Source organism: Megascapheus bottae, chromosome 5 (assembly GCF_031878675.1).
Source record: "Megascapheus bottae isolate mThoBot1 chromosome 5, mThoBot2.hap1, whole genome shotgun sequence".
Classification (NCBI taxonomy): Eukaryota; Metazoa; Chordata; class Mammalia; order Rodentia; family Geomyidae; genus Megascapheus; species Megascapheus bottae.
Window position 1 is genome coordinate 51,923,518 of NC_143513.1, and position 25,956 is coordinate 51,949,473.

At 37.4% G+C, this 25,956-nt stretch overlaps 1 protein-coding gene across 1 annotated transcript in view; it reads left to right on the forward strand.

The window, feature by feature from the left end:
• The window catches only part of Dync1i1 (dynein cytoplasmic 1 intermediate chain 1), a 266,609-nt gene that overhangs the window by 154,868 nt on the left and 85,785 nt on the right, over positions 1–25,956 (forward strand). Inside the window, exon 10 of the mRNA XM_090333142.1 lies at positions 6,291–6,416. Coding sequence (XP_090189268.1) covers positions 6,291–6,416 — 126 coding nt within the window. The remainder of the gene's footprint in view (positions 1–6,290; positions 6,417–25,956) is intronic.

A 25,956-nucleotide genomic window follows, 5' to 3' on the forward strand; every position in this document is an offset into this window, starting at 1 on the left:
TTTCCTATTTTCCAAGGCTTTGTTTTCATTCTCTACACAGTTGTTTATGTTTATTGAGTCCCTACTATGTGCTGAGTACCACACAAGAAGCAAAACAGGGGCTAGGAGTATAGCCTAGTAGTAGAGTGCTTGCCTAGCATACAGGAAGCTCTGGTTTCAATTCCTTGTTAGCACAAACACAGGAAAAAAAGCCAGAAATGGTGCTGTGGCTCAAGTGGTAAAATGTTAGCCTTGAAAAGGCCCAAGGACAGTGCCCATGTCCTGAGTCCAAGCACAGGTCTGGCAAAAAAGAAAAAAGAAGCTAAATCATTCTCTCTATAAAACTCTAATTAGAGTCAGCACTGAATTTCACAGTTCTAATATTGTGGATATTTTGAAGCCTTCATCTGTTCCCACCTCTTTGTAAATTGGCTTAGTGACTGCCTTACTGTTTTTTCATTTTATTTTCAGGGTAATATATAGAGGGGTTACAGTTACGTTTGTCAGGTTGTCAGTACATTGATATCCCTTTTATTCTTCTAGAAACACTCTTCCTCCATTTAATTCTCATTGGTCCATTCTACTTTCTGCTAGTTCTCTGACATTTCAAGAATTCCTTGGTCATCCCCTCTGCATTTACCCTTTGTCTCAATACTCTTTCTGGGGAAAATCATTTTCCTATCTGTAGATTCAACTACAGCCTGTGCTGCCTGCTCTATTCCTTGGTCTCTCTCCTGGATTCAAGTTTGTATCCTAGACAAAGCCCCACAGATGTCATATAGAATTTTAAACTGATTTTACATTCCTTATTACCACATATCCTATTTCTCATATCCTTTCTTTCCTATTATATCTATGTTAAAGGCATTGCAGTGAACCCAGAAATATAGAGCATAACTTTGAGCATCATCTTCTAGACCAAGTCTGTCATTAAGACTCTCCATGTTCCACTTATGTATTAATCTTCTTATAAAGATGTGCTATTTTTAACTTCTATCTGACCTTGATGCATATCCAATCAGTGGGTTTTTTTTCCTCAAGCCATCTAACCAGTTTCTGAAAATATAAAGCTAAACACATCATTGCCTAAATTTCCCCTACCAATAGAAAAAAAGTCTCAACTCCCGGTGTGGTAAGGGCAGTGAAAGCAGGAAAATTTACCAAAAGTTTACTTGATAAGCAAATTAGCCAGCTGACAATATGCCATGCACGATGCCCAGCAATGAGCAGCTAAGCAACATGTACAAAGGTGTATAGTTCAGTTGTGTTTATATCGGAATTTGAAGTAGGTAGTCTAGTCCCTGTGCCTATGCCTTAATTTGTGTATCTCATCTACCAAACACTGTGCCAATTTCTGTGAAAGCTTTATCTTGTTTCATCCTCATAAAATCATATGAGGCAACTTTTCACATTTATATGGCATAGTTGAAGAAACTGAGGCTGCAGAGAAGCTGTGAAACTTGCTACAAATTGCTTTAGTGGATGTAGTATAGTCCAAGTCAAGCCTGTTAGCCTTCTAAGGCATTTGTTCTTAACCACAGCCTCCCCTTCCCTCTCCTCCCACAAAGGACTACTAAATCTGTAAGAAGACAGCTTGCAAATGCTGAATGCTGTGCAGCCAAGTCAAGTGCTCTAAACAATCCTTTGCAGGGAAGGACTTCTGTGAACACTGGGATTTAGGCAAATGTAGGGAGGAGAGATTTTGGAGGCGGAGGATTAAATGGGTGATAAGAATCCAACCTCATCTGTGGAGAATGGAAGAGCCAAAACATTCCCCACAACTGGACTGTCATCAGTCCACCAAATGGGTGGATGTTCTCTCCTCCTGAATCCCCTTTTACATCCACTCAGCAAAGCACGCAGAGCATGACCAACAGTAAGACAAACAGGGTTTTTCCAACCTCTTTCCACCAGTTTGTGGGTGGTCCATGAGTATGCTTGGGTATATGCAGAGAAATCAGAGCCAAGACTAAGGAAACACTTAGTTGTGCATGTTCACCAAGGGTCTGGAAACTACACAGAAAATGTATCTGACACAAGTCTCAACCAAAAGCTATTAGTATCTTCCTGAGTCCACAGTCCTTGAGAGGCCACTGGGCCAGCATTAGGGATCAACTCTTATCTTACTGAGGTATATGATTGGACCCATTTCCCATGAATTTGTTTCAAGACAACATCCTGGCTGGTGTTTGTGTTGCGGGAAGTGACATTGGGAAGGGCAGAAATGTCATGATGGAGAGATGACATTTATTTTGCCTGTGTGTGTGTGTGTGTGTGTGTGTGTGTCTGTGTGTCTGTGTGTGTGTGTGTCTGTGTGTCTGTGTGTGTGTGTGTCTGTGTCTGTGTGGAAGAGAGAGAGAGAGAGAGAGAGAGAGAGAGAGAGAGAGAGAGAGAGAGAGAGAGAGAGAGGGAGAGAGAGAGAGGGAGAGAGAGAGAGAGAGATCTGCCCTTATACACTGTGGGGAACAGGTAAGCAATTCTGAAAAAATACAGTTTGTAAAGGGTATAAGAATAACTGCTCTGTACACAACCCTTGCAATAAAACAAATAAAAATTGGAATCCTAACAAAACTTTCATGAGATTCTCAAGACCAGGTTTATATGTCTGTGGGATAAAGATACTTTGTGAATGGAGCCAGGTTATTAAACAGGTTATTAAAGAGGAAGAGCAGAATAAGGCTTCAGGATAATAGTAGCAGGGATTTTTTAGGAGTTGTAAAATGTGACTGTTCCTCCTTCCTCTTCAGTCAAAAAAAATCAAACATCACTCACCTGTACTCAGGACCCAGTACTTATACCTTCCAGAACCTTTTCCTTTTACACTTCCTGTCACAAGCAACAGGCCATCCATATGTTTTCTTTACTATATTAAAACAACAACAACAAAATATCCTTCTGCTAGGTTAAATAAAAATAGGAAATGAAATAGACAGGCACTAAGGTAATTCGGGAACCACAGAAAAAATTAAGGGAACTTAGCAATAGTTTAAAAAGTTGACAGTCCAGAGACCAGTAGGGTGTTGCTATTAGCCTCAGCCCATGGGTTATAGATCTCAGTTCAAAATTTACACTTCAGTTAGAGAATATCATTAAATTAGTTTGGTCAAGTATCAGCCATACAGTTGATTACTTATTCCTAGACACTTAAGAATTGAGTAATTCCCAGCAAGGGAATCTTGTGAGACAAGTAGAGAGATTCCCAGGAATAATCTGTGCTGTTTTTCTGCTCTTGCCCATTGTCTCCTCCTTCTTATACTCAGTTACCCAGTTCAAATGGCAAGCCTCAACTCAAGACTCTTCTCTTCTCACAAATTTCTTCCAACTATCCTCATCACATCTCACCCCATCCCTACCCCATCCTACACAGGAAGTGTATCTATAGAGACATGGTTTTTACAGTTTCTATATATGCCTTGAGGTTGGGCTCTTATAGAGCAGAGGGTGTTGTTTTTCATCTGTGCATTTGGCATTTGACCCATGCCACAGTTGAGAGGTAAAGGCAATGGTCAAGGAAGCTCAACAGACTTGAATAGAGATCCTCACTTCATCAGTTATTAGCAATGTAACTGGAAAGAAGTTATGTGCCTGGGGATTCCTGGTTTCTTAGAACAGAATAAAGCATTGCTTTACAAAGATTGTGAGGAACAAATGACTTGAAGCCTCACCCAACTCAGTGTCTGGAATGCAGTAAGCACTTAAGGCAAGTTGGTTGCTTCCTCTCCAGGATATTTTGCATTTTACTTCTGTTTAAGAAGGAATAAGGCTTGAGAACAGAGCTGATGCTGTGTTAGAGTTAAATTCCCCTCTAATGTTAATATTGGATAACCTACCAGTGGGTAATTAAATCACTTACAAATTTCACAATTAGTTCATCATTTCAAAGATTTATTGTAAATAATTGTTGAAAGACTTCATTGAAAAAAAAACAAGAAAGGAAAAGAAAATGTAACTAGTTGTGCTAAAACAAGCCAACAGCAGCAAAAGACATACTGTGAGACATTTTGAAATCATGAGATAAGATTTAAATCACTAACTACAGGTCTTGTCATCCCACTTACAGAAATGTTGCCAAAGGCATTTCCCTGGTATTTTACTATAGCATAGACTGTTTTCTAAGTGAATTTGAAAGCTAAATATGTTAAAATACCCTTAAAAGGAAAAAAGAAAAGAGGCAAGTTGTGCCATCGATGAGAGCCAGATGTGAAGCTGTGGGGTATTGCTGCAGACACATCTGTTGCTCTGTGGCCCCTGTGGGAGTGGGGTTGGTGTTTACAGACTTTGCCTTTTCACATGTGACATAGTTAAACTTCCTTTGGACAGTCTGGAGACTTCTGTGTTTATCTGGATGTTAGTTTCATTGAATGGGCTTTGAATCAAAGGCCTTGGTTAATAGGCTTTGATGCATCTACTGAGAAGGATTTTCTAATAAAGAAGGATTACTTCCCTTGGTGGCCACCTACGTGTGCAGAGCTGTACACTTCCACCTCCTTTGTACCAACCGGCAAGTTACAACTCTCTGTGACTGAAAGACTGATTATGAATAAAGGTTTATGTTTAGGGTGGGGGTGGGGGAGGGAGTGTGGAGACAGTGCTCGAATTTATATGGGTCATCTTAAGTTTAAATATATACAGTGTTGGGATGGGATTTTGGCCTACTGGTAGAGTGCTTGTCTAGCATGCACAAAGACAAGAGTTTGATTCCTTGATACCACAAACATAGAAAAAGCTGGAAGTGGTGCTGTGGCTCAAGTGATAGAGCTCTAGCCTTGAGAAAACCCATGGACAGTGCTCAGGGCCTGAGTTTAAGCCCCAGAGGACTGGCTATATATATATATATATATATATATATATATATACAGTATACATTACATATCTATTTGTTTAAAGATACAATTACCTGTTTAATGATGATGCCTCATGAAAATTCCAAGTGGAAGTGGAATTTTCATGAAATAGCTTCTAACTCATAAACATCCCTTATGAGTCTCATTTTTAGGTTATTTAATCATAGGAAGAAGAGTTAATAGGGCTCAGTGAGTATTTCTCACATAAACATCACTATAGAGCCCTCTTTTTTATTGTTTAGTTTCTTTCATTTAATCTTTTACTTATTGGTATTATCTGACAACAAAGGATTAAATATTTCTACTCACCACAGTTACCAAAAATATTAAAACAAATCTAGATTTTTATCCTTGTCATGCCCGAAGATTTAGTAGACATCCATAAATTTAGTAGAGATCCATAAACTCCAGCCCCTGTACTCAAAGAACCTATAGGAAAGATCAATATAACTGGACAGGTGCTTTAACAGGAAGGGCACAACATACTCAGAGTGCTAAGAGGCAAGGAAGGGGATGGGCGATTAGATAAGTTTATCTGGAGGGCTTGATGTCTATGCTGAGCCAGGATAGTGAGATCAGACTCAGGCAAAGAAGTGTACTTGTGGGCCTCACAACAAGCCTGTGAGACAGGTAATAGTATTGGGGAATAGGAAATAAAGGTTGTAGGAGACTAAGCAGGAAAAGCACAGAATGATAGAATGATAGAGTAGAAATATTGAAAGAGCAGTAAGTTTCATATGGAAAATGATAGACTTATTTTTCTGTGTTGCATCTGATATATTTATGAACATCCTTGGGGAATCCCCAGTTGGATCTGAACTTGGACAGTTATCAAGCTTAGAGAAAGACTTGAAAAAGTGTTACCACAGTAAGATTTTTATGATCATGGAGTAGTTGTAGAGTATATGTAAACAGAGGCAAAAATGAGGAGGAAAAACAGCTCTTAAGATACATCCTTTGGGATATATGTAACAAAAAGAGAACCTATAAGAACTTTAAAATGTAATCAAGGAAGAAAACTAGGAAAGTTATAATGAAAGCTAATATAGGAGCCAGGGAGGGAGGGGTGAGAGTGTGGCCCCCAAATGTCAGATAAACCAGAGAAGTCACATAGTGTTTGCAGTTCAGAATTTGGTTAATTGACAATGACCATGTAAGAATACATACTGTGTTTGAGACCATAAACAGATTGTAGTGGTTTAGGGTAATAGGTGAATATTAACTATGGCACAGTGTTAAAAGAAAGAACCATTTAAAGAATGTAGTACAGGGAGTGGTGCTGTGGCTCAAAGTGGTAGCACACTAACCTTGAGCTGAAGAACTCAGGGCTACTACCCAGGCCCAGAGTTCAAACCCCATGACTGACAAAACAAAATTATGTAGTACAGTATGTTTCTGTAGGAATAAGGATGATTTCCTTGTGTTGTCATCTTTGGATAATGAGTCCTCATGACCTCTTCCATTTAGTACCCTGAACTGATGGTTGCTTCTTACAACAACAATGAAGATGCTCCCCATGAACCAGATGGAGTGGCCTTAGTTTGGAACATGAAGTTTAAGAAAACCACACCAGAATATGTTTTCCACTGTCAGGTAAGAGTCAGCAGAGTAAAAATAGCTTGCCTCTCCTGTTTGTCTAAATATAGTTCATGCTGTATTACATCTGTCTTAGGTTGGGAGGAAGAAAGAAGTTTAAAAATGGAATTGTTGACAATTTTGGAAAATTCCCCCCTACAGTAACCTAATGTTTGGGGAAAGTGGCAACCCTCCTCAAACAGTTAGGAAGCCTGGTTGGGGACTGTGTCATTTTCTTTCTATTTAAAACAGTCCCCAAGAGGATGAGTTTATAAAGACCTCGCACTTATAAAGAAATTGTGGTGTACCACTTCCTCTGCTTAGCAACAGCATATGCTTCGCCACCCACGTGGCCATCCTCACAGTACTACCATTTCAATTGCCTTCTCTCTCTGAAATACAGTTCAATGGATTTTGCCAGGTCTAAGTTTATAGGCACCATATTGTTTTGCTGATAATAAAACTTGTAGAGTTAGGTTGGTGGGAGATGTACCACCAATATTTCTTGAACTATTAAGAAATGTGGTTGCTGTTTCTACTTAGTGAGTACAGATAATATCAGATAGTTTGAGATGTTTTATCTCTTACATTTACTTACACATGTCTTCTCTTCCGTTTGACACCCTACAGCCTAAAATTATTCTACACTTACACACATTGAGCTTTGCGCTGTTGCCATGTCTCTGCCTAAATAACAGGTCTTAGCACTGGCCAGGGCACCACCCCCTTTCTTAATGCTCCTGTCCTATGATTATGCATAGGGAAATGGAAAGCAAACATTCCAGCTCAAAGTTTCAATATTATAACTCACAGATATTGAATAGCAGGTAGGTCATTGAATATAAACACATTTGAAGATGGGAGTTAAACCTATTGGTTGGGGGAAGATTTGGGCTATTTTAGGTCAAAGAATGAGTATGTTTTATAAGTTAAATATGTTTAGACTTTAGAGCACGATCAGATACACTTTTGGGGACAGGAGGTGCTGGAATAAAAGTCCCAACTTCAATGTGATTGAGTAGCCTCTAACTCTGACCATGTTTTTCTAATTTACTATCTCAAAAACAACTTAACAAGAAGTCTAGTCTGCATAGTAAATAACCTTTAGTTGCTGAACCTTTGAAATGAGAACAGTTTTTTTTCTTTTGATTTTTTAAGATTATCGAGTTTGTCAGTTTGATATACTTTTTCTATAAACATAGAAGCACAAAACTCTAATGTTGCTTAGTTTAAAGAGGTTTGTTGCCAGGAAAATGCTCTAAGGATCATTGGGTAAGAAGTGCACTTAAAAAAAAAAACTCTGCCAATACAAAAATTTTATGTTATACAAAGAATATCTTTAATTTTAAGAATATAAGAAGTACTCCAGATCACTTTAGACAATGTATATTATGTTTATTATAATTTTTAATTTTAAATTATATTGACTACTAATATTCTGTGGCACTGTGGCAATAGCACAATATACTTAATAATCACTGCTTTACATAGTAAACAAGCCAATAGGAACAAGCTATTATAGCATGAGGAAACAAATTTTGACTAATAGAATTAATTAGAGTTGTTTTAATAACTGATTTTATCATGTGATAGTAGTTCATGCTATTATTGCTTGATTAAATAAATAGATTATCTTTACTTTTTTTGTTTTCCTGGTACCTTTAGGATCATTTATGAAAAATTTTAATGATAAGCATGAAATGTCATTTTTAGTTTCCCTTTGTATTTTCTAAACTTTCTTAGTTACTTGGGGACCAGGAGTAGATAATAACTGTATATTCTACTTTGTATCCTCATTGAAGAAATTGAGAATGATTTTATGTGCTCAGGATATAATTTGACATGTGCAAAAGGACATGAAGTCTCTGCCACTAAATATCAAATAAAAGCTGCTCAATTCAACCACATTTAATACATTTAAAGATATTTAAAAAGCATCATTCTACTTTTTAAAACAAATAGTTGATGTAAGTGAACCATAATATTCATGGAAGACACACTTAGATAAGCATAAAAGTCAAATTGCTCACTATCACTGTAGTGTCTATTGTGTGCTATTAAATTAATTGTCTTTGGGTGATCTAGCTGTGGGGGGCAGAGAATTGGACCAATTGGAACGTGTTGCATGCCTCTCAGGAAAGAAAGAGCAAAAGGTGAGTGGAGCAAAGGGAATCTTAGTCATCTGTTCTCCATCCATAGACTGCAGCCAGAACACATTTGGGAAAAAAATTACATCTGTAATGAAAATGTACATTTTTCTTGCCATTGTTCCTTAAACAATACAGTAGACCAATAGTCAGCATGGTACCTACATTTTATACAGGAAGTATACAGTATACAAGTATACAGGAAGATGTGGATAAGTTATATTCACTTATTTGCCATTTTATAATAAGATACACAAAGAAAAACAGAGTTTGGTATCCAGGAGTAGGGGCCTTCTGAAACTTAATTTCAGCATGCTGATGTACGATTGTATTAAGTCTAAGGATTCCTGGTGTTTTAGCCAGGGTTTTCCAGGAAAACAGATCCCATAAGATGTAAATAAATAGGTAGATAGATAGATAGATAGATAGATAGATAGATAGATAGATAGATCTATAGATAGATAGATATTATATACATATCTATATATACATATGCAAACTGATTCAAATTTAGAAATTCTTATATATAAGTAAGAAGAGTGTGAGAAACTGATATTTTTTAAGAATCATGGGACTATCAAGCACAAATCTGTTAGGCAGGCCAGAAAGATAAAGATTCAGATAACATTGAATGAGTAAATTTAAGCCTGAAATGTGTAGGGCAGAAAAACAAGGCAGGACTTGGCTTTGCAAATAGCCTTTGTTCATAAAGGCCTTCAGCTGGGTGGATGAGACCAATTCTCATTATTGAGAGTAATCCATTTTATTCAAAGTCTACTAAGTTAAATGTTAATCACATCTAAAAAAAAAAAAAAAAAAAAAAAAAACTTCTCCTCAATATCTAGACTACTGTTTCAAACAAAGCTGTAAATGACACTGCCAGGTTTGAAGTCAAATTTTTTTATTCTAAAGTACAGAGATACAGAAAAAGCCTGCAGGAATGGCTTAGTGGAGTAGGCTTGATGAGAAAAGAAATGGAACACAATGGACTCTGTTTTAGCTGAACATTGCAGCCATTTGGATAACTTTAAAAATGTTTTTTTCTTTATATAGCCATATATTATACTTTTTTTTTTTGCCAGTCCTGGGCCTTGAACTCAGGGTCTGGGCACTGTCCTTGGGCTTTCTCAAAGCTAGAGCTCTACCACTTGAGCCACAACATGATTTCTGGCTTTTTTCTTTTTATTCTTCATATTTTTTAAATGTTACTTTGTTTTTACTTACAGAGAATATAATTTATTTAAATCTATGTCCTGAGCCATAATTGAGAAAGCATAGAAATTGATGACAAAAGCTATGCAGCATATTCAAATTTTATTTTTGATAATCTGATATTTTTAAAACATTGGCTAGATATGATCCTAGATGTGGCCATCTTTACTGTATTCTCACCATAAAGGGAAGTTCAGAGAGCCTTCAGATGTCAAGGATGTTCAAGAGAACAACCACGCTCTTGACCTTTTTCTTTGACTTTTCTTATATCCATCTTACAATTGGTACTTTCTAGACACTAGCTCATTAAAATAAGAATTGAATCCACAGTAGTATTCTTTGGTATCAAAATTAGACAAATAGTTTTGCTTGGTAGAAAAGAAGAATGACCATAGGGAAACTTATAATTTCTACTTTCATAAATTGTTAGTAACATATGGTCCCTGGCTCTTAACATTCTTTCAAACATTTAAAAATATTGAGATACTCAAGTGTTGTTGATTTATTTTCAAGCATAATTGCAAACAAACCAACTGGCTCATAAGCTCATCATTGCAAGTCAAGAGGGAGAATGAATAAAAAATAAAGACCAGCTAAGTCTTCCTCTTGCAAAGACTAACATGCTTTTAGGCTAAACGCACACACACATACACACACACATTCTAAAAAGATATCTTCAGGAAGGCTTACTTTCTGTTACAAGCCAAAAGGCCAAAGTATCTTCTCCTTTCATGGCAGTTTCATGTCCTTACTAAACTGAAATTTTAATGTGGGTGCTGGTCCTGCATTTTCTATTTTCATTTCAGTAAAAGCTGTCTATACTTGGAAAATATTGGTGGATTCTGCACAGAAATCAGCCACTAAGCCCCATCACACAAGCTGGCAGTGCTCCTACTGTCTTCTGTAGCGGCTTCACACACTGTTATTAGATTATGTGTCTGACCACCCTGCATTGCTTACCCTGGTGCGGTCTTTCTCTTTTGAAAGGAATGAATCGAATCAGAAATATATATATATATATATATTCAAATATATATATATTTGAATTATCTGCATTGAGGTAAGCAGTAAAGTTATATTTAGAGGCTTGGTGTGGTCAGAGGTTTTTATTTTTATGTTTCCCGCTTCGGTTGTGTGTGTGTGTGTGTGTGTGTGTGTGTGTGTGTGTGTGTGTGTGTGTGTGTGTGTGTGTTATTGCTGTTGTTCTTGGCATTCTCTTTTCAAGGATGATCTGGTGATGAGCAGTAACTGACCATGACCTGAAACCTTTACCATTTCAGGGAGAAAAGCAGAAAGAGAAAGGTTAGCAACTAACATCATTTGTGCCAGTGTTTAAAACCCTCAGTTGTATTTTTTCCTCCATGTGGCTTCACTTCTCATTAAGATTCTATAAAGATTACAGATGAGATTTCAGCTCATGGCCTCAGCTGCCCAGCCTTGGTTTCTGCCTGAGGTTCCTGCTAACCTCAAAGAGAGTTCTGCCTGTGAGAAGAGCTGGTAATACAGGAGTGAGCATGGGCTAGTGGTTAGGACAGGGACAGAAAGTCGGGACTTGAAGCTCCATTCCTAGCTGACCACACTGCTTGGGATCCTGAGTGAGTCCTGGAGGCTTTGTTTTAATTCCTGATCCCAGGCTCTGCTGGAATTGTGAGGTTTATTTCAATATTCCTCTCTTACCAATTTTTGTTTTGCTTTCGACTCAGATTGTGGTTCATAATCCAAACCTTTAAAATAACTTTAGATATCAAATTGTTGGACACAACTATATGAAATTGAAATTAATGGTTAAGTCCTATTACAATCAGCAAAGTGGTAGAATTTGACTCAGGAATTTTGATTGGCATTAAAAGAGGAAACTTTCTTATGATTTCCCTGTTAATGAGGAAAAAGTACTTCCTAGGTTTTTCTCTTGGGTGTGCTAGGAAATGGTTCCGGAAGTTCATAAAGGAAGAAGCTAAAAGAACAAAAAGTTCCTTGAAAACTAGTGTTTCAGATTGAACATGAATTTCTGTCATTCAAAATAAAACACAGAGTAGACATTTTACAATTGGCAAGTAAAGTTCTTGGTCAAGAACATGCAACCCAGCATAAGGGCTCAGTTTTTAAATGTAATGTTCAATGTGCCTCAGGATTGGAAAACAGAAAAGGAAACCTCAACTTGTGTTGTATAGATCATGATGCCCATTTCAAAGTATGGAAAATTTGGGGAAATTAAAGATCACGTATGACATAGAGGTAAAATTAAACTGTTACAAGAAAGATACAAATTACGTCGAGATGAATATTGTTTTGTGCCTTTAGGAAAAGGCATAAGGGACTTAAAGTGGCATGCCAAAATGAAATGCAGACCTTCAGAAACACTTCTTTTATGTCAACTGATTATGACTGCTCTGAGGATAGAGGCTTGAGCTAGATATGATTCTTATTAAACCAAACAGCAGGAACTTCATTTTTTTTGTTTTGGCCCAGAATGTTGGAAGCAGAAAAATTGCCTTGCCAGATTTCATTCTTTATCTAACCCTCTTCTAGAATCTTCTCCCAAGAGTAACAGGAGAAGAAGCAGAATTAATCATTGAGACACATCTAAGGAAATTGGAATTATCTGCTGGATTATTGCAAAGAGATTGTATCCAAGGTGGTTTCTCATGGCATGCTCATGAAGGAGTGAGCTGTGTGGTAGCAGCATGCCACTAGCACCAGTATGCCTCCAGCGCACACCTCTGAACAAGCTCCTTAAAGGTGTTTTCTTTGTGTTAATTTCCTTGTCATAATTTACAAGTGGTCAAGCATAATGAGTTTTTTGTCTGTATATTTGTTTAGTTGGTGCATGTGAGTGTGCGTGTGTGTGTGTGTGTGTGTGTGTGTGTGTGGGTGGGTGGGTGGTTCTGGGGCTTGAACTCTGGACTTGGGTGCAGTCTCTGAGCTTCTTTTGTCTCAAGGAGAGTGCTCTACCACATGAGCCACAATGCCACTTCTAGCTTTTAGGAATGGTCTGTTAGAGCAAAAAGTCTCATGGAGTTTCCTGCCTGGGCTGGCCTTAAACCATGATCCTCAGATCACAGCCTCTTGAGTAGGTAGGATTACAGGCATGAGCCACCAGTAGAAGTTTTCTATCATTAGAAAAGCTAAAAATATCCAATTTGTGAACACATACAATATAGATGTAGAGCCCCAGAATGACAGTATTCACCTCCTGAAATGTCCTTCTCTTCTGTTCGCTTGTCCTGTGATCCAACCTGTGAGCTAATTGTACTTCACCAAGAAATGATTCAAGAATTATCACTTCTGTGTAGTGAAAGTCAAAGGGTAGTAGGAACAAATCCTCTGGCTTGTCATATCTCTTTTCCTCTTTACCTACCTTCCTCCAGCCATTCCCTGAGGCCTGAGGAACCTTGGCCTGAGTGGTCTGAGCTGAATGGAGTGATGAGTGTTTTAGTATTATTGTGAAGATCCAAAGATAATATAGGTGCATTAGTCACGTTGGGCTGTTATTACCCTCTATCATAAATGTAATGGTTTATAAATAAGAGTGGCTATCTCCCAGTTTAGGAGTCTGGGGTGTCTAAGATCAAGATTCTGACTGGTTCCGTTTATTCTTCCTGCTGTGTCCTTGAGCATTCTGATGTCTCTTCCTATAAGGGCATGAATCACTATTAGAGTTCCTATACTCATACTTTTTTTTGCAGTCCTGGGCTTGAGCTCAGGGCCTGAGCACTGTCCTTGGGCTTTCTCAAGGCTAGAGCTCAACCACTTGATCCACAGAACCACTTCTGGCTTTTTTCTATGTATGTGGGACTGAAGAATCGAACCTGAGTCTTCATGCATGCTAGGCAAGCACTCTAACAGTAGGCCGAATTCCCAGCCTCCCTCATGCATTTATTGACTTCTTTCTAGGTCCTATCTTGCTGGTTGTTACAGCATCTGTCCAAATAAATTCCAGGGGAGAAGAGTCCATAATAATAAATTACCCTTCTTTTGGAAAAATAAAACAGTCTTTGTATATTTGATGATTTCAGTTATTACCAAATAGCCACGTAGGAACAATCTGAAACTTGGCATTCTTAGTTTTCTCACCTGGCTTTATTCCTAAAGAAAGTTTCACCTAACTTATGTCCATTTATTCCAACTCAGCCAACACGGCCACGCCCACAGACCAATGATTGGCTGAGCTGGAACTGGCTGTTTCTTGTTCAGGTTTTTCCGCAAGGCTGAATTTTTTTATCACCTGGAAAGTTCCACAATTATGCTTCTTGCTTAGACTTTGTTCCTATAGGTCATATCCAACATGCTCTTTACACACAAATGCTAGGTAAAGGAGGGATCTGAGAACATTCCCAAGTTTCCTCATTCTCATCATTGAACATCTATATCCTAACTAGATGATGATAAGATATGCATTGATTCCAGGGATGCAGTTAGGTAGATCCTAGTTAAGAGTGGGCACTGGGGCTACACAGCTTGATATTATCATTCATTCCCCCCAACTCTGCCTCATAGAGTTAAGACAAACAATGTAAATGAAGTACTTAGAATCACTATACACCTAGTAGGTGTCAAATACCATATGTCAAATACCATAATGCTCAAAAGTGAAGTTGAAAATATGTGGCAATCTGTGTGGACTGTTCAAGTACCATGTATATGGGTCCCCTGGTGAAAAAATGTTGCATCTTTAGTTGCTGTATGGAGGAGAATGTGACTACTCAAGGCTCTAGAAGGAATGATAAGAGGAACCAGGCAACAAGGGAAACACTGGGGTACTGGGAGAATGGAAATCTACCGAAGAGTATAAAATGATGTGAGTGTTTGGTTATTGGTGATGTTATACTGGTATAGGTGGCTTTGCTATCATCTCTGCCAGTGTGCCTCTGCTACTTGCTAGATATGAATGCATTGGCTATTAATCATTAATCATTAACCCTAATGGCTTCATTGCTTAATAAAAGAATCATATGATACTTCCATAGTGCACAGGTTCTGTGCAGAATGGCTGGCCTTTTGCTATCCTAGACATATATAGGCCCATGGCCTCCCATGTCCTTTTTCCAAGTCCTTTCTCTGGACTATCAGGTGGTGGTTTTCTTTCTTTCTTTTTTTAATTCTTTATTACTGTGAATCCATGTGCCACTACTAATGATCACAATACAAGACAGAGGATGCATTAGCTAAATCTGTATTTTGTATAGGCAAGAGCAGGTTTGAAAGAATATAACATGTTATTGAATGAAAGAATTCTCAGGTCAATATTCTCACTCAAAAGAACATGTTGAGGGAACCTCATTTCTGGAAGAGAACTAAGAAGTGGGTGGCTGTGGTGTTGTCATAGGCTCATTTGTGAATGCTAAAGCCACTATTGCCTCCAGAGAAACATCTATGCAGTGATTTGTTGTCTCTAGAAGTATAATCACCTCAAACTTCAGAATATCTGTTATAAAATGTATATCATTTCCTCTCCAACAATTCAACCAAAGACTTCTGATTAAGTTGCCTCATATTGCCAGATGAATAAAACTGCATGAACATACCATGGTACTAATAAATTCGGGACTTCAATAGTCTCAGCCATGCTATTATTTTAGTTCATTTCAGATAGTTTCACCATAGCTTCACTCTTGAAATTGTTTGAAAGCATTTATTATTGAACAGAATTTGTGGAAATTGGGCCATCACATTTACTTCCAGGAAATGCCTTCTAGCTTTAGTCATAACAAATAATTTATAGTTTTCTTTCCAATTACATATTATTAAATGGTACGTTCATTCCTAGCCAAAAAGTCCAACAGTGCTGTTTTTATCACTTCACTAAAAAACTTAGCTTACTGTTTTAAACTACAGTCTCCTTAAACATTTATTTTGTCTTACATGCTACTAATTGTTTTGTCATAATCATTTTATAAAGTTTACTTTGTTATTCCCTAATGCTGTTTGTTCTTACTTAAAAATTATTTCCAGCACTTGTGTACAATAGGTATGTTATTTAACAATAGGTTGTTGTTGTTGTTGTTTTTCTTCCCTGATAACTTTATCCAATGTTATGTTGAGTGGTTGAAATGAAATTTAAGTATATACCTTCCATGCAAGAAAAATCTTTTTTCCTTCAAAGTTTACTACAAATACAGTCTACTGAAAAACAAAGAGAACAGAAGCAAAAATTGTAGACAAGTGCCCATATTCATAAAAATTCATGCACACACACACCCAATACTCTTAAATCCTAGTCAAAAGCTATATTTCAGAAAAGAGAATTATAGTAATGTTGATGGTTTGCCAAAACCTCAAGCAGTGACAAAATCCACAGAGTGTCCTGAAAGGGATGCCTTTGCAAAACCAGGCCTCTCCAGATGTTTTAGATTAGAGCTGTTTAAAAACACATGGCAGCATTAGTTTGGTTTAGAATTCATAGTTACTTCAGTAGATAAAATAATTCAAATCTGAAACTCTATCTTGTGTATCAGAAAAAAAAATGATCAAATCTTATGATTGCTCTTAGGGGAGATTGGTATGTGATGTGTTGATTTTTCAATGATCTAATTGAAATAATAAAATTAACCAAAAAGAGGTTAAAAAGGATTAAAATATAAGGAGATAAATAAAACCTTTCTTCTCTACAGATGATTTATTCCTTGAAGCTGTCATATTCAATCAATTTGTATGGGTTACGACAGCCAATTGTCATTTCCTGAGATAGACTATGTAAAGAGGTCGTGTTACAGAGACAGCATGAAAAAATGGAAAAAATAATTTCAGAGCATGATGCCAAGAGAAGCCAAAAACGTCCTTAAATACCACAAAGCATTGCCCAGATCTCCTCACCTTGCTAATAATAGCAGAGAAGCAGCTTACATACAAGATTTTCCTAAGACTTATTCATCTTTTCCCCCTGCATGCTTTCTAAAAGAGGGCATTCTTTCTCTGCATTTAAGTAAATTGTTTTGCTATACCTATGAATTTTCATTTTGGCAGGAGCTCTGTGTGAGCAGCAGCAGGATACTTTTTGTCCTTTGGCAAAAAAATGCCTCATAGCAGTTTACCTCGAAACCCCAAAGTGTCTGTCACGAGAAGCCCTACTAAGCAATGTCTGGACCTCAGGTGTAAAGTCTGTTGTATGTTACCCTATGATCCCTCAATGGGACAGTGAGCAACGTGAGCCTAGAACAGAATTTCTGTGGGGAAATGTGATGGTTTGGTGATTTGTGCTATTGTGTGTACTCCTTGTAGCACAAGTAAATGTGTTCAGCCATGTGATAATCACCATGAGACCATGTTGACTAGACAATTGAAAATCTTTCACGAGGAAAGACTACAAGTAGCTCAGTATTTAGTTCCCTCTGAAAGTAACACATTTTCCAAGCATAAAAACTAAAATAGTGGCATTTATAGCTGAAGAAGTCTTTACAATCAATGCAAAAAAAGACAGTCGCATAGACATATACGCACTCACATCAAAAAAGGAAAAGAAAAGCATATCCTTGTTCACAGAATTCATAACTATTTCTTTTTTTAACTTTGTTCATAATTGACACATAATTATATGTAGTTATGGAGTATGGTGTGATGTTTTGATACCTGTGCACATTCTTTAATGATCAAATCAGAGTAATTAGCATGTATTTCGACTTCTTTTCCTACCTGAAGGAAACTGTACCACTGATCAAACTCTCCCTCCCTCTCATATTCTCTTCTCACATAAATTTTATTATTATCAATACAGAATTTTACTAATTATCTGATCAAACATTCTGCTTAAAAAGGACATAGCTAGTAAATTAGTTAGGAAGCCTACAGAGTGGGAGAAAATCTTCACCAACCAAACAACGGAAGGCCTCATATCTAAAATATATCAACAACTCAAAAAATCAAATCACTCCAAAACTAACCTCCAAAGTAACAACCATCACATTAAAAAATGGGCCAAAGACTTAAAGAGAGTCTTCTCTGAAGAAGAAACAAAAATGGCCTATAGACACATGAAGAAATGCTCAACATCTCTGGTCATAAAAGAAATGCAAATCAAAACAACTCTAAGATTCCACCTCACTCCAGTTAGAATGGCCAGGATCAGGAAAACGAATAATAACAGATGCTGGAGGGGATGTGGCCAGGAGGGATCACTACTACAGGGTTGGTGGGAGTGCAAACTCGTTCAACCACTATGGAAAGCAGTGTGGCAGTGCCTCAAAAGGCTAAACATAGAACTCCCCTATGACCCAGCAATTCCACTACTTGGCATTTACCCAACCATCCAGAAACAAGGACATACTAAATCCACTAGCACAACAATGTTCATTGCAGCACTATTCACCATAGCAAAGATATGGAACCAACCTAGATGTCCCTCAGTTGATGAGTGGATCAACAAGTTGTGGTATTTGTACACAATGGAATTCTATGCTGCTGTCAGAAAGAATGACATCGCCCCATTTGTTAGGAAATGGAAAGACTTAGAAAAAATCATATTAAGTGAAGTAAGCCAGACTCAAAGGAACTTAGGCTCAATGGTTTCCCTCATTTGTCATAATCAGTAGAAACCTTGGGCTCTACTAGCAGAGATCTGCAATAGAGCAAAATCTTGATACATAAGGCCATATAATGTGAAGCTAATTGAAAGGACCTCCAGGATATTGAAACAAAAGCCATATAATGAATGATTGCTGTCCTTAATGTACTACCTTGTCTCTCATCTCCTTTGCTGTCCCTTGGGTATCTCATATTGTTATAGTATCTCACTTTGTTATCTGATATATTGAATTTATTTGTATTTGGATATTTGAAATTTGATAGGGAAGGGGGGAAAACCAAGACGGGTGGGGGGTGTGGGGGGGGAGGGAAATGGGTACCAAGACATGTGAAAGGGTATCAATGTATGTGAATTAATGCACCTTCTATCTGGCAAATATCATGTAACCCTTTTACTAATTACAATAAAAAAACATTCTGCTTAATATTTATAAGTAGAGATTAATTGTATTGTTTTATGTTTTAATGGGATGATACCATGAAGGAAAAGTATAACCATTTGAGAGAGTTATGGCATTTACTCAACAGTATAACAACATTGTGTCAACCAATTAAAATAGTTTTTAAGGGCTGGGAGTTTGGCCTGGTGGTAGAGTGCTTGGCTAGCATGCATGAAGACCCGGGTTCGATTCCTCAGTACCACATACATAGAAAAAAGCGAGAAGTGGTGCTGGGGCTCAAGTGGTAGAGCTCTAGCCTTGAGAAAGCCCAAGGACAGTGCTTAGGCCCTGAGCTCAAGCCCAGGACTGGCAAAAAAAAAATTAGTTTTTAAAAACTTTCCTTTGGAGAAAGGTAGGAAGAGAACTCCTATCTGCATACACATCCCACATTCAATCAACATGGTGTTCATAACCTCTACCTGTTTGGTGGTATTTCTTTCATATGCTTGGTCAAATTTGTGAGGACTTGTCTCATTTTTTTGTTTTTTATTGTTTTTTATTGTAATTAATAAAAGGGTTACATGATATTTGCCAGAGAGAAGGTGCATTAATTCACATACATTGATACCCTTTCACATGTCTTGGTACCCATTACCCTCCCCCCACCCACCACCCACCCCCCATCTTGGTTTTCTCCCCTTCCCTATCAAATTTCAAATAACCAAATACAAATAAATCCAATATATCAGATAACAAAGTGAGATACTATAACAATATGAGATACCCAAGGGACAGCAAAAGAGATGAGAGATAACATAGTACATTAAGGACAACAATCATTCGTTATATGGCTTTTGTTTCAATATCCTGGAAGTCCTTTCAATTAGCCTCATACTATATGGCCTTATGTATCACAGTTTTGCTCTATTGCAGATCTCTGCTAGTAGAGCCCAAGGTTTCTACTGATTATGACAAATGAGGGAAACCATTGAGCCTACGTTCCTTTGAGTCTGGCTTACTTCACTTAATATGATTTTTTCTAAGTCTTTCCATTTCCTAACAAATGGGGCGATGTCATTCTTTCTGACAGCAGCATAGAATTCCATTGTGTACAAATACCACAACTTGTTGATCCACTAATCAACTGAGGGACATCTAGGTTGGTTCCATATCTTTGCTATGGTGAATAGTGCTGCAATGAACATTGTTGTGCTAGTGGATTTAGTATGTCCTTGTTTCTGGATGGTTGGGTAAATGCCAAGTAGTGGAACTGCTGGGACATATGGGAGTTCTATGTTTAGCCTTTTGAGGCAAGGCCATACTGCTTTCCATAGTAGTTGAACGAGTTTGCACTCCCACCAACAGTGTAGTAGTGATCCCTCCTGGCCACATCCCCTCCAGCATCTGTTATTATTCGTTTTCCTGATCCTGGCCATTCTAACTGGAGTGAGGTGGAATCTTAGAGTTGTTTTGATTTGCATTTCTTTTATGACCAGAGATGTTGAGCATTTCTTCATGTGTCTATAGGCCATTTTTGTTTCTTCTTCAGAGAAGACTCTCTTTAAGTCTTTGGCCCATTTTTAAATGGGATTTTTAATGGGTTACTTTGGAGATTACTTTTTGGAGTGATTCAATTTTTTGAGTTGTTGATATATTTTAGATATGAGGCCTTTGTCCATTGTTTGGTTGGTGAAGATTTTCTCCCACTCTGTAGGCTTCCTAACTAATTTACTAGCTATGTCCTTTGCCATACAAAAGCTCTGCAGTTTAATGCAGTCCCACTTATCCAGCCTTTCTCTGATTTGTTGTGATTCTTGGTCCTTATTAAGAAAGTTTGGACCTGTGCCAAGGAGGCCTAGTGTATCTCTTATTCTTTCCTGTAAAGTTTTCAGTGTGTCAGCTTTTACCTCCAGGTCTTTAATCCATTTGGAGTTAATTCTAGTGCAAGGTGACAAAGAAGGATCCAACTTTAGTTTTCTGCAGGTGCTTAACCAGTTCTGCCAGCACAACTTGTTGAAGAGGCTGTCTTTCTTCCATTCTATTTTTTTGGCTCCCTTGTCAAAGATTAGGTGGCCATAGGTCTGTGGTTTAATATCTGGGTCCTCAGTTCTATTCCATTGGTCTTCAGGCCTGTTTTTGTGCCAGTATCAAGCTGTTTTGAGAATTATAGCCCTGTAATAGAGTCTAAAGTTTGGAATTGAAATTCCTCCAGCGCTGTTCTTTCTGCTAAGAAGTGTTTTTGCTATACGGGGTCTTTTATTATTCCATATGAAATTTTGAATTGCCTCTTCTATTTCTTTAAAGGATGCCATTGGGATATTGATGGGTATTGCATTGAATTTGTAGATAGCCCTTGGCAAGATTGTCATTTTCACAATGTTGATTCTTCCAATCCAGGAGCTTGGGAGGTTTTGCCTTTTCCTCAGTTCTGCTTTAATTTCCTTTTTCAGGGTTTTAAAGTTTTCATCAAAAGGGTCCTTTACGTTCTTAGTTAAGTTAATGGACTTGACTCATTTTAACACTAAATTTCACTGGATGATCCCCTCTATATAATGAAAGAGGTCGAGACAGGTGAAACGCAAATCTCCTGCCTTTCAAACCTTATCATGTAGTCTCTCTTCTCTGTAAAAGTTCATTTTAAGCTGGGTTCCATAAAGCATCACAAATTTGGGTAACCTGAAAAAAAAAACAGTTCTCAAATCATCCATGAGTTAGAAGGGAGACCAATCATAGAAGTGAGAATTTTTATTATATCAGTTTCCATAATGTAGTATCTACTGATCTGGGACTATGTTACAAAGCATCATCATCATCATCATAATAATAATAATAATAATAATAATAATAATAACAACATCTGTAGGACTTGAATATCCAAATCATGTCATATTTCACTGCCCCTAAAAGTACATCTGAAGTGTGTTTTCCAAACACAGAACTTTAATGATTTTTCATGTCTAAAGGGAGCTAGATATACCACCAAAGCAAATGTGCTTTGGCAGGACACGGATACATACACAAATGGGAAAACATGGGAGAGGGTTGAGATATTCCCAACATTAGGTTGATGGCAGAGTGACTGAAAGAAAAGTACTTCTAGCCTCTCCACAGCATTACTTTGTAATAAGACAAGTGGACTTTTATTACCCACATGTATTGAAGATGACATCTTCAAAAACAGACATCACTCCAAACAGAATATGATGTAGATATCATGGCCTAATGCGAATTTCTGTATGTCCAAAGCTTCATTCCAACTTGAATCTAAACTAATTTTGCTATGCTTGTGTCATCTGTATGTCAGTAGTAAGGACGGACGAAGAGCTGGTCAGACTGCACACACATAAGCCATTGTATTTATCATTGCATTCATGAATGCACTTCCTGTGAAGGCTGATCTGACCAGGGTGTGATCTAGGCAGCAGGTATTCCGTGAGCAACAAGCTCAGATTCTTAACATATGTTGAATAAATTCTCCTCCTTTAACTACCTCTTGATTCTCAATCCACATTCTGATTTTCCAACTCTTGTTACCATTTTCTGCTGCCTGTTCTGAATTAAACCTTTGAGGTGGTCAATCCTCAAAAAGAAAAATGAGAAGAGAGATACAAAGTTGGGTATTTGAATGGATGTGAATGAGAGAAAAGAGTGGGAATGAAACTAGAACCTGTTTTCATGAGCTGGATTCTCTAGGATGTAAAAGAAAGAGAGGTAGAAGAAGACAAATGCAGGCAGAAGGTCCTCACAATATTATCCATTCATATTCCTACTGAGGAATGAAAATCCCTCTTTGTAAGAGAGCTAAATTTACAGATCTTTTTGATTCTCTGTAGTACTTCATCTCAAAGAATTGATATAATCTAAAAAATGGGTAAAATTATTAAAACAGTTTCCATAGTAGAAAATTAAATGATTTTACTGTCAAAGTCAGTGTTTAAACTTGGATAATTTGAATTATGTTTCATATAGTGATCCTGTCACTGAGATGTCTAAACATTCCTTGTAAAAGTAATAAGTTCTGATTTCTCATCAACATAAAACTTACTTTATTATAAAAGTTCAAATATTAGCTCCCAGTTACTGTTATTTATAAAGATCTAAACTGAAGGCTGCTTTTCTTGGAAAACTTTTTATTTAAATATACATTTCATCTTAGGATACTTAATCCTTTGACTTCTTAGATTTTTCTCTTTTTTTAATTTTTAAATGCAATATATATATACATTTTTATTTTATTGTAATTAATAGAAGGGTTACATTATATTTGCCAGATGGAAGGTGCATTACTTCACAAACATTGCTACCCTTTCTCATGTTTTTGCCTCCATTTCCCTCCCCCATCCCTTCTCAATTATCTTGTTTCCCCCCTTCCCTATCCTATTTCAAATAAACAAGTAAACATATATACAATATATCAGATAAGGTAAGATACTGTAACAAAATGAGATAACCAAGGGACAACACAAGAGATGAGAGATAACATAGTACATTGAGAACAACAATCACACATTTTATGGCTCTTGTTTCTATATCCTGGAGGTCCCTTCACTTAGCCTCTTAGATAAATTTTCTGCTCAGAAGACCATGAAATTACTTAAAATATTTGATTTGAGATATATTTAAATCTAATAGGATATTGTGAAAATGAATAACAAATACCATAGTATTTAAGATATTTAATACAATATTACTTATACACATTATACCATGTCATTGTCATTAAATTATCTATCTATCTATCTATCTATCTATCTATCTATCTATCTATATTCTAGCTTGCTAGCTAGCTAACCAATACAGGTTTTCCTAGGCCACATAAGACTACTGTTTTTGTTGTTTTTGCTGTATGTTTGCTTTCTTTGCTTTATGAAATGGGATCTGGCTGTGTAGCCCAGACTGACCTCAAACTCCCAATCCCCCTACTTCAGTCTCCCTGACCATGTACTATGAGCAAGGCTGCTTTTAATATGAGGTCACATTGATGGTAAACACTGAGTTTCTCTGCAATTTAAGCCTTCAGGCTCTTCAAATACTTTCCTTTTTATATGTGTGAGTTCCTTGTGGAAGTAGTAAGCATTTTTTCCATGACTGGAAATTGAATGCAGGGCCTTGTGTTTGCTTAACAGTACCATACCACTTAAACCATGTCTCTGTCCCCTTTTACATTGATAATTTTAAAACTAAGGTTTCACTTACTTACAAATGGCTTAGCCATTCTTTAAGATGGAGTCTTGTGAAATTGAATGCATAATCCCTTGATATTCACCTCCCAGGTAGCTCAGATTACAGGCTTGAGCCAGCGTCCTAGACAAGTTTATTCATGCATACATTTCCAGTATGTAAAGCTACAGAAAATCTTCAAGGACTTCAGGGTCCTTGTTTTCTGCTCTGTCCCCATCAACATCTGACAATCGCCCTACTCTGGATATGTACTATTATGTGCTGGCTTCCTTTTCTATAACACTAGTGTTGCTGATGATACCTTGTAATCCTGACCATGCCCAACCCATGACTTCTAGAACTTGTAGATAACCAAGGGAGGGCATATCCCATAGAGATGGAGACAATGTAATTCTGCACCTAAATGTGCATTATCTCAGGGAAGCCCAAACCATGCAAGGTAGCACACACTGTCCTCTAAAGTTCATAATAAGCCCAGTCTTCCTATTTTACCAGAAGCACCATGCTGTACATGAAGTTACTAGATTATACCATCCAAATAATGAGCACTCTTTATGTTCATAAAGACTTGACTGTTTAATTTTTGTGTTATGCTTGAAGTCATGATCTTTACTTCAACACTTAAGGCAAACTACATTTTAATCCAGAAAAAATTCTGTTGATATTTAGCATCTAACAAAATGCCTAGTCCCAATGACAAATACAGCTTGTTTTCTGCCACTGAGGAATCTGTCCTTCTTCCCCTAGAACAAAAGTGATCTGAGGAAGAATGAAATGAAATAGATGAAATGAAAATATTTGTGAATAGTTTTCTCAAAACAGCCAGCCATTGACATCAGCTAATTTAGCACAGTGTGAAAGGTGGGCAGAGGGGTGGACATATGGGTGGTTGGGTTGGTTAGTGGAAATGCTTCTGGGAGTCTGAGCTAGCTCATATTAGGAGGAAGACGACCTCACATGAAGAATGCCTTACCTCCCACCTCAGGAACCTGAAAATGGTGTGGGGGTGGATGGTGAACCACAGGTATTCCCCAAGCTGGTTCCCATTAGGCAGGGAAGGTGGAAGCCTAGCTTTTCCTTATCCTTGCTGAAATAAAACCATTGAAGTCGATTATTATTTAAACAGCGAGTGGGTACTGTTCATTTGAGAGATACTTGTCTTGGGGAGGGCCTGCCCAACATAGTCCACAGAAGGACTTTGGGGGAGAGAAAGAGAGAGAGAGAGAAAGAGAGAGAGAGAGAGAGAGAGAGAGAGAGAGAGAGAGAGAGAGAGAGAGAGAGAGAGAGAGGAAGAGGGAGAGAGGGAGAGAGAGAAGAGAAGGAGGGAGGGAGGATACAACTTGAAGGTTGCAGAAAGGAGGGACACTCTGCTAGCATTATTAATTTAAACCCACCTAATCAAAATTAGAAGAGCCTTACTTTGCATATGTATTTCATTCTCCCATAGATAAATCTTGTAGCTTAGAATCTGGCACAATGACTATCTATGCAAGGCTGAGTATCTGTAGAGTAAAAATACCTAAGAGAAGCTCACATTGCCAGATGCTTGGTATCATGTAGTCAAAACATTTTGAACGTATTTTAAAATAACCTTCCAGATGTATGACAACTTATAGCTTGCTAAAGCCCATGTCATGTTGGAATGAAGGTGGAAAACTGGGGTAATTACCAAAATCATACAGGGAAATAGAACTCTTATGGCCTTCCTGGTCTGCTTACCTTGGGTAAAACTTTTATTTTCTTTCTTTTCTTTTTTTTAGCCTTTTCACCTGTTTATTGAACATTAACTTTGATTTGACATACAAGCACAGCAGAACTCTACAGTTCCTTACATTTGCCTTATGAAATGTATCACTGCACTAAGTTCTGACATTTTCTGACTGTGGAAGTAGTTATTTATAATTCAATTTAATTTTGTACTTATTTTTCTCTATTCCTTGTTATTAAATGCTACTAATTCCATGCATATCAATTCTTCCAGTTTCTTTTCTTTTGTAAGAATTATGTGTCTGAACATGTAATTATTTGTTTTGCCAGTCCTGGGGTTGAACTCAGGGCCTGAGCCCTGTCCTTGGGCACTTTTTTGCATAGCACCACTTCTGGCTTTTTCTATGTATGTAG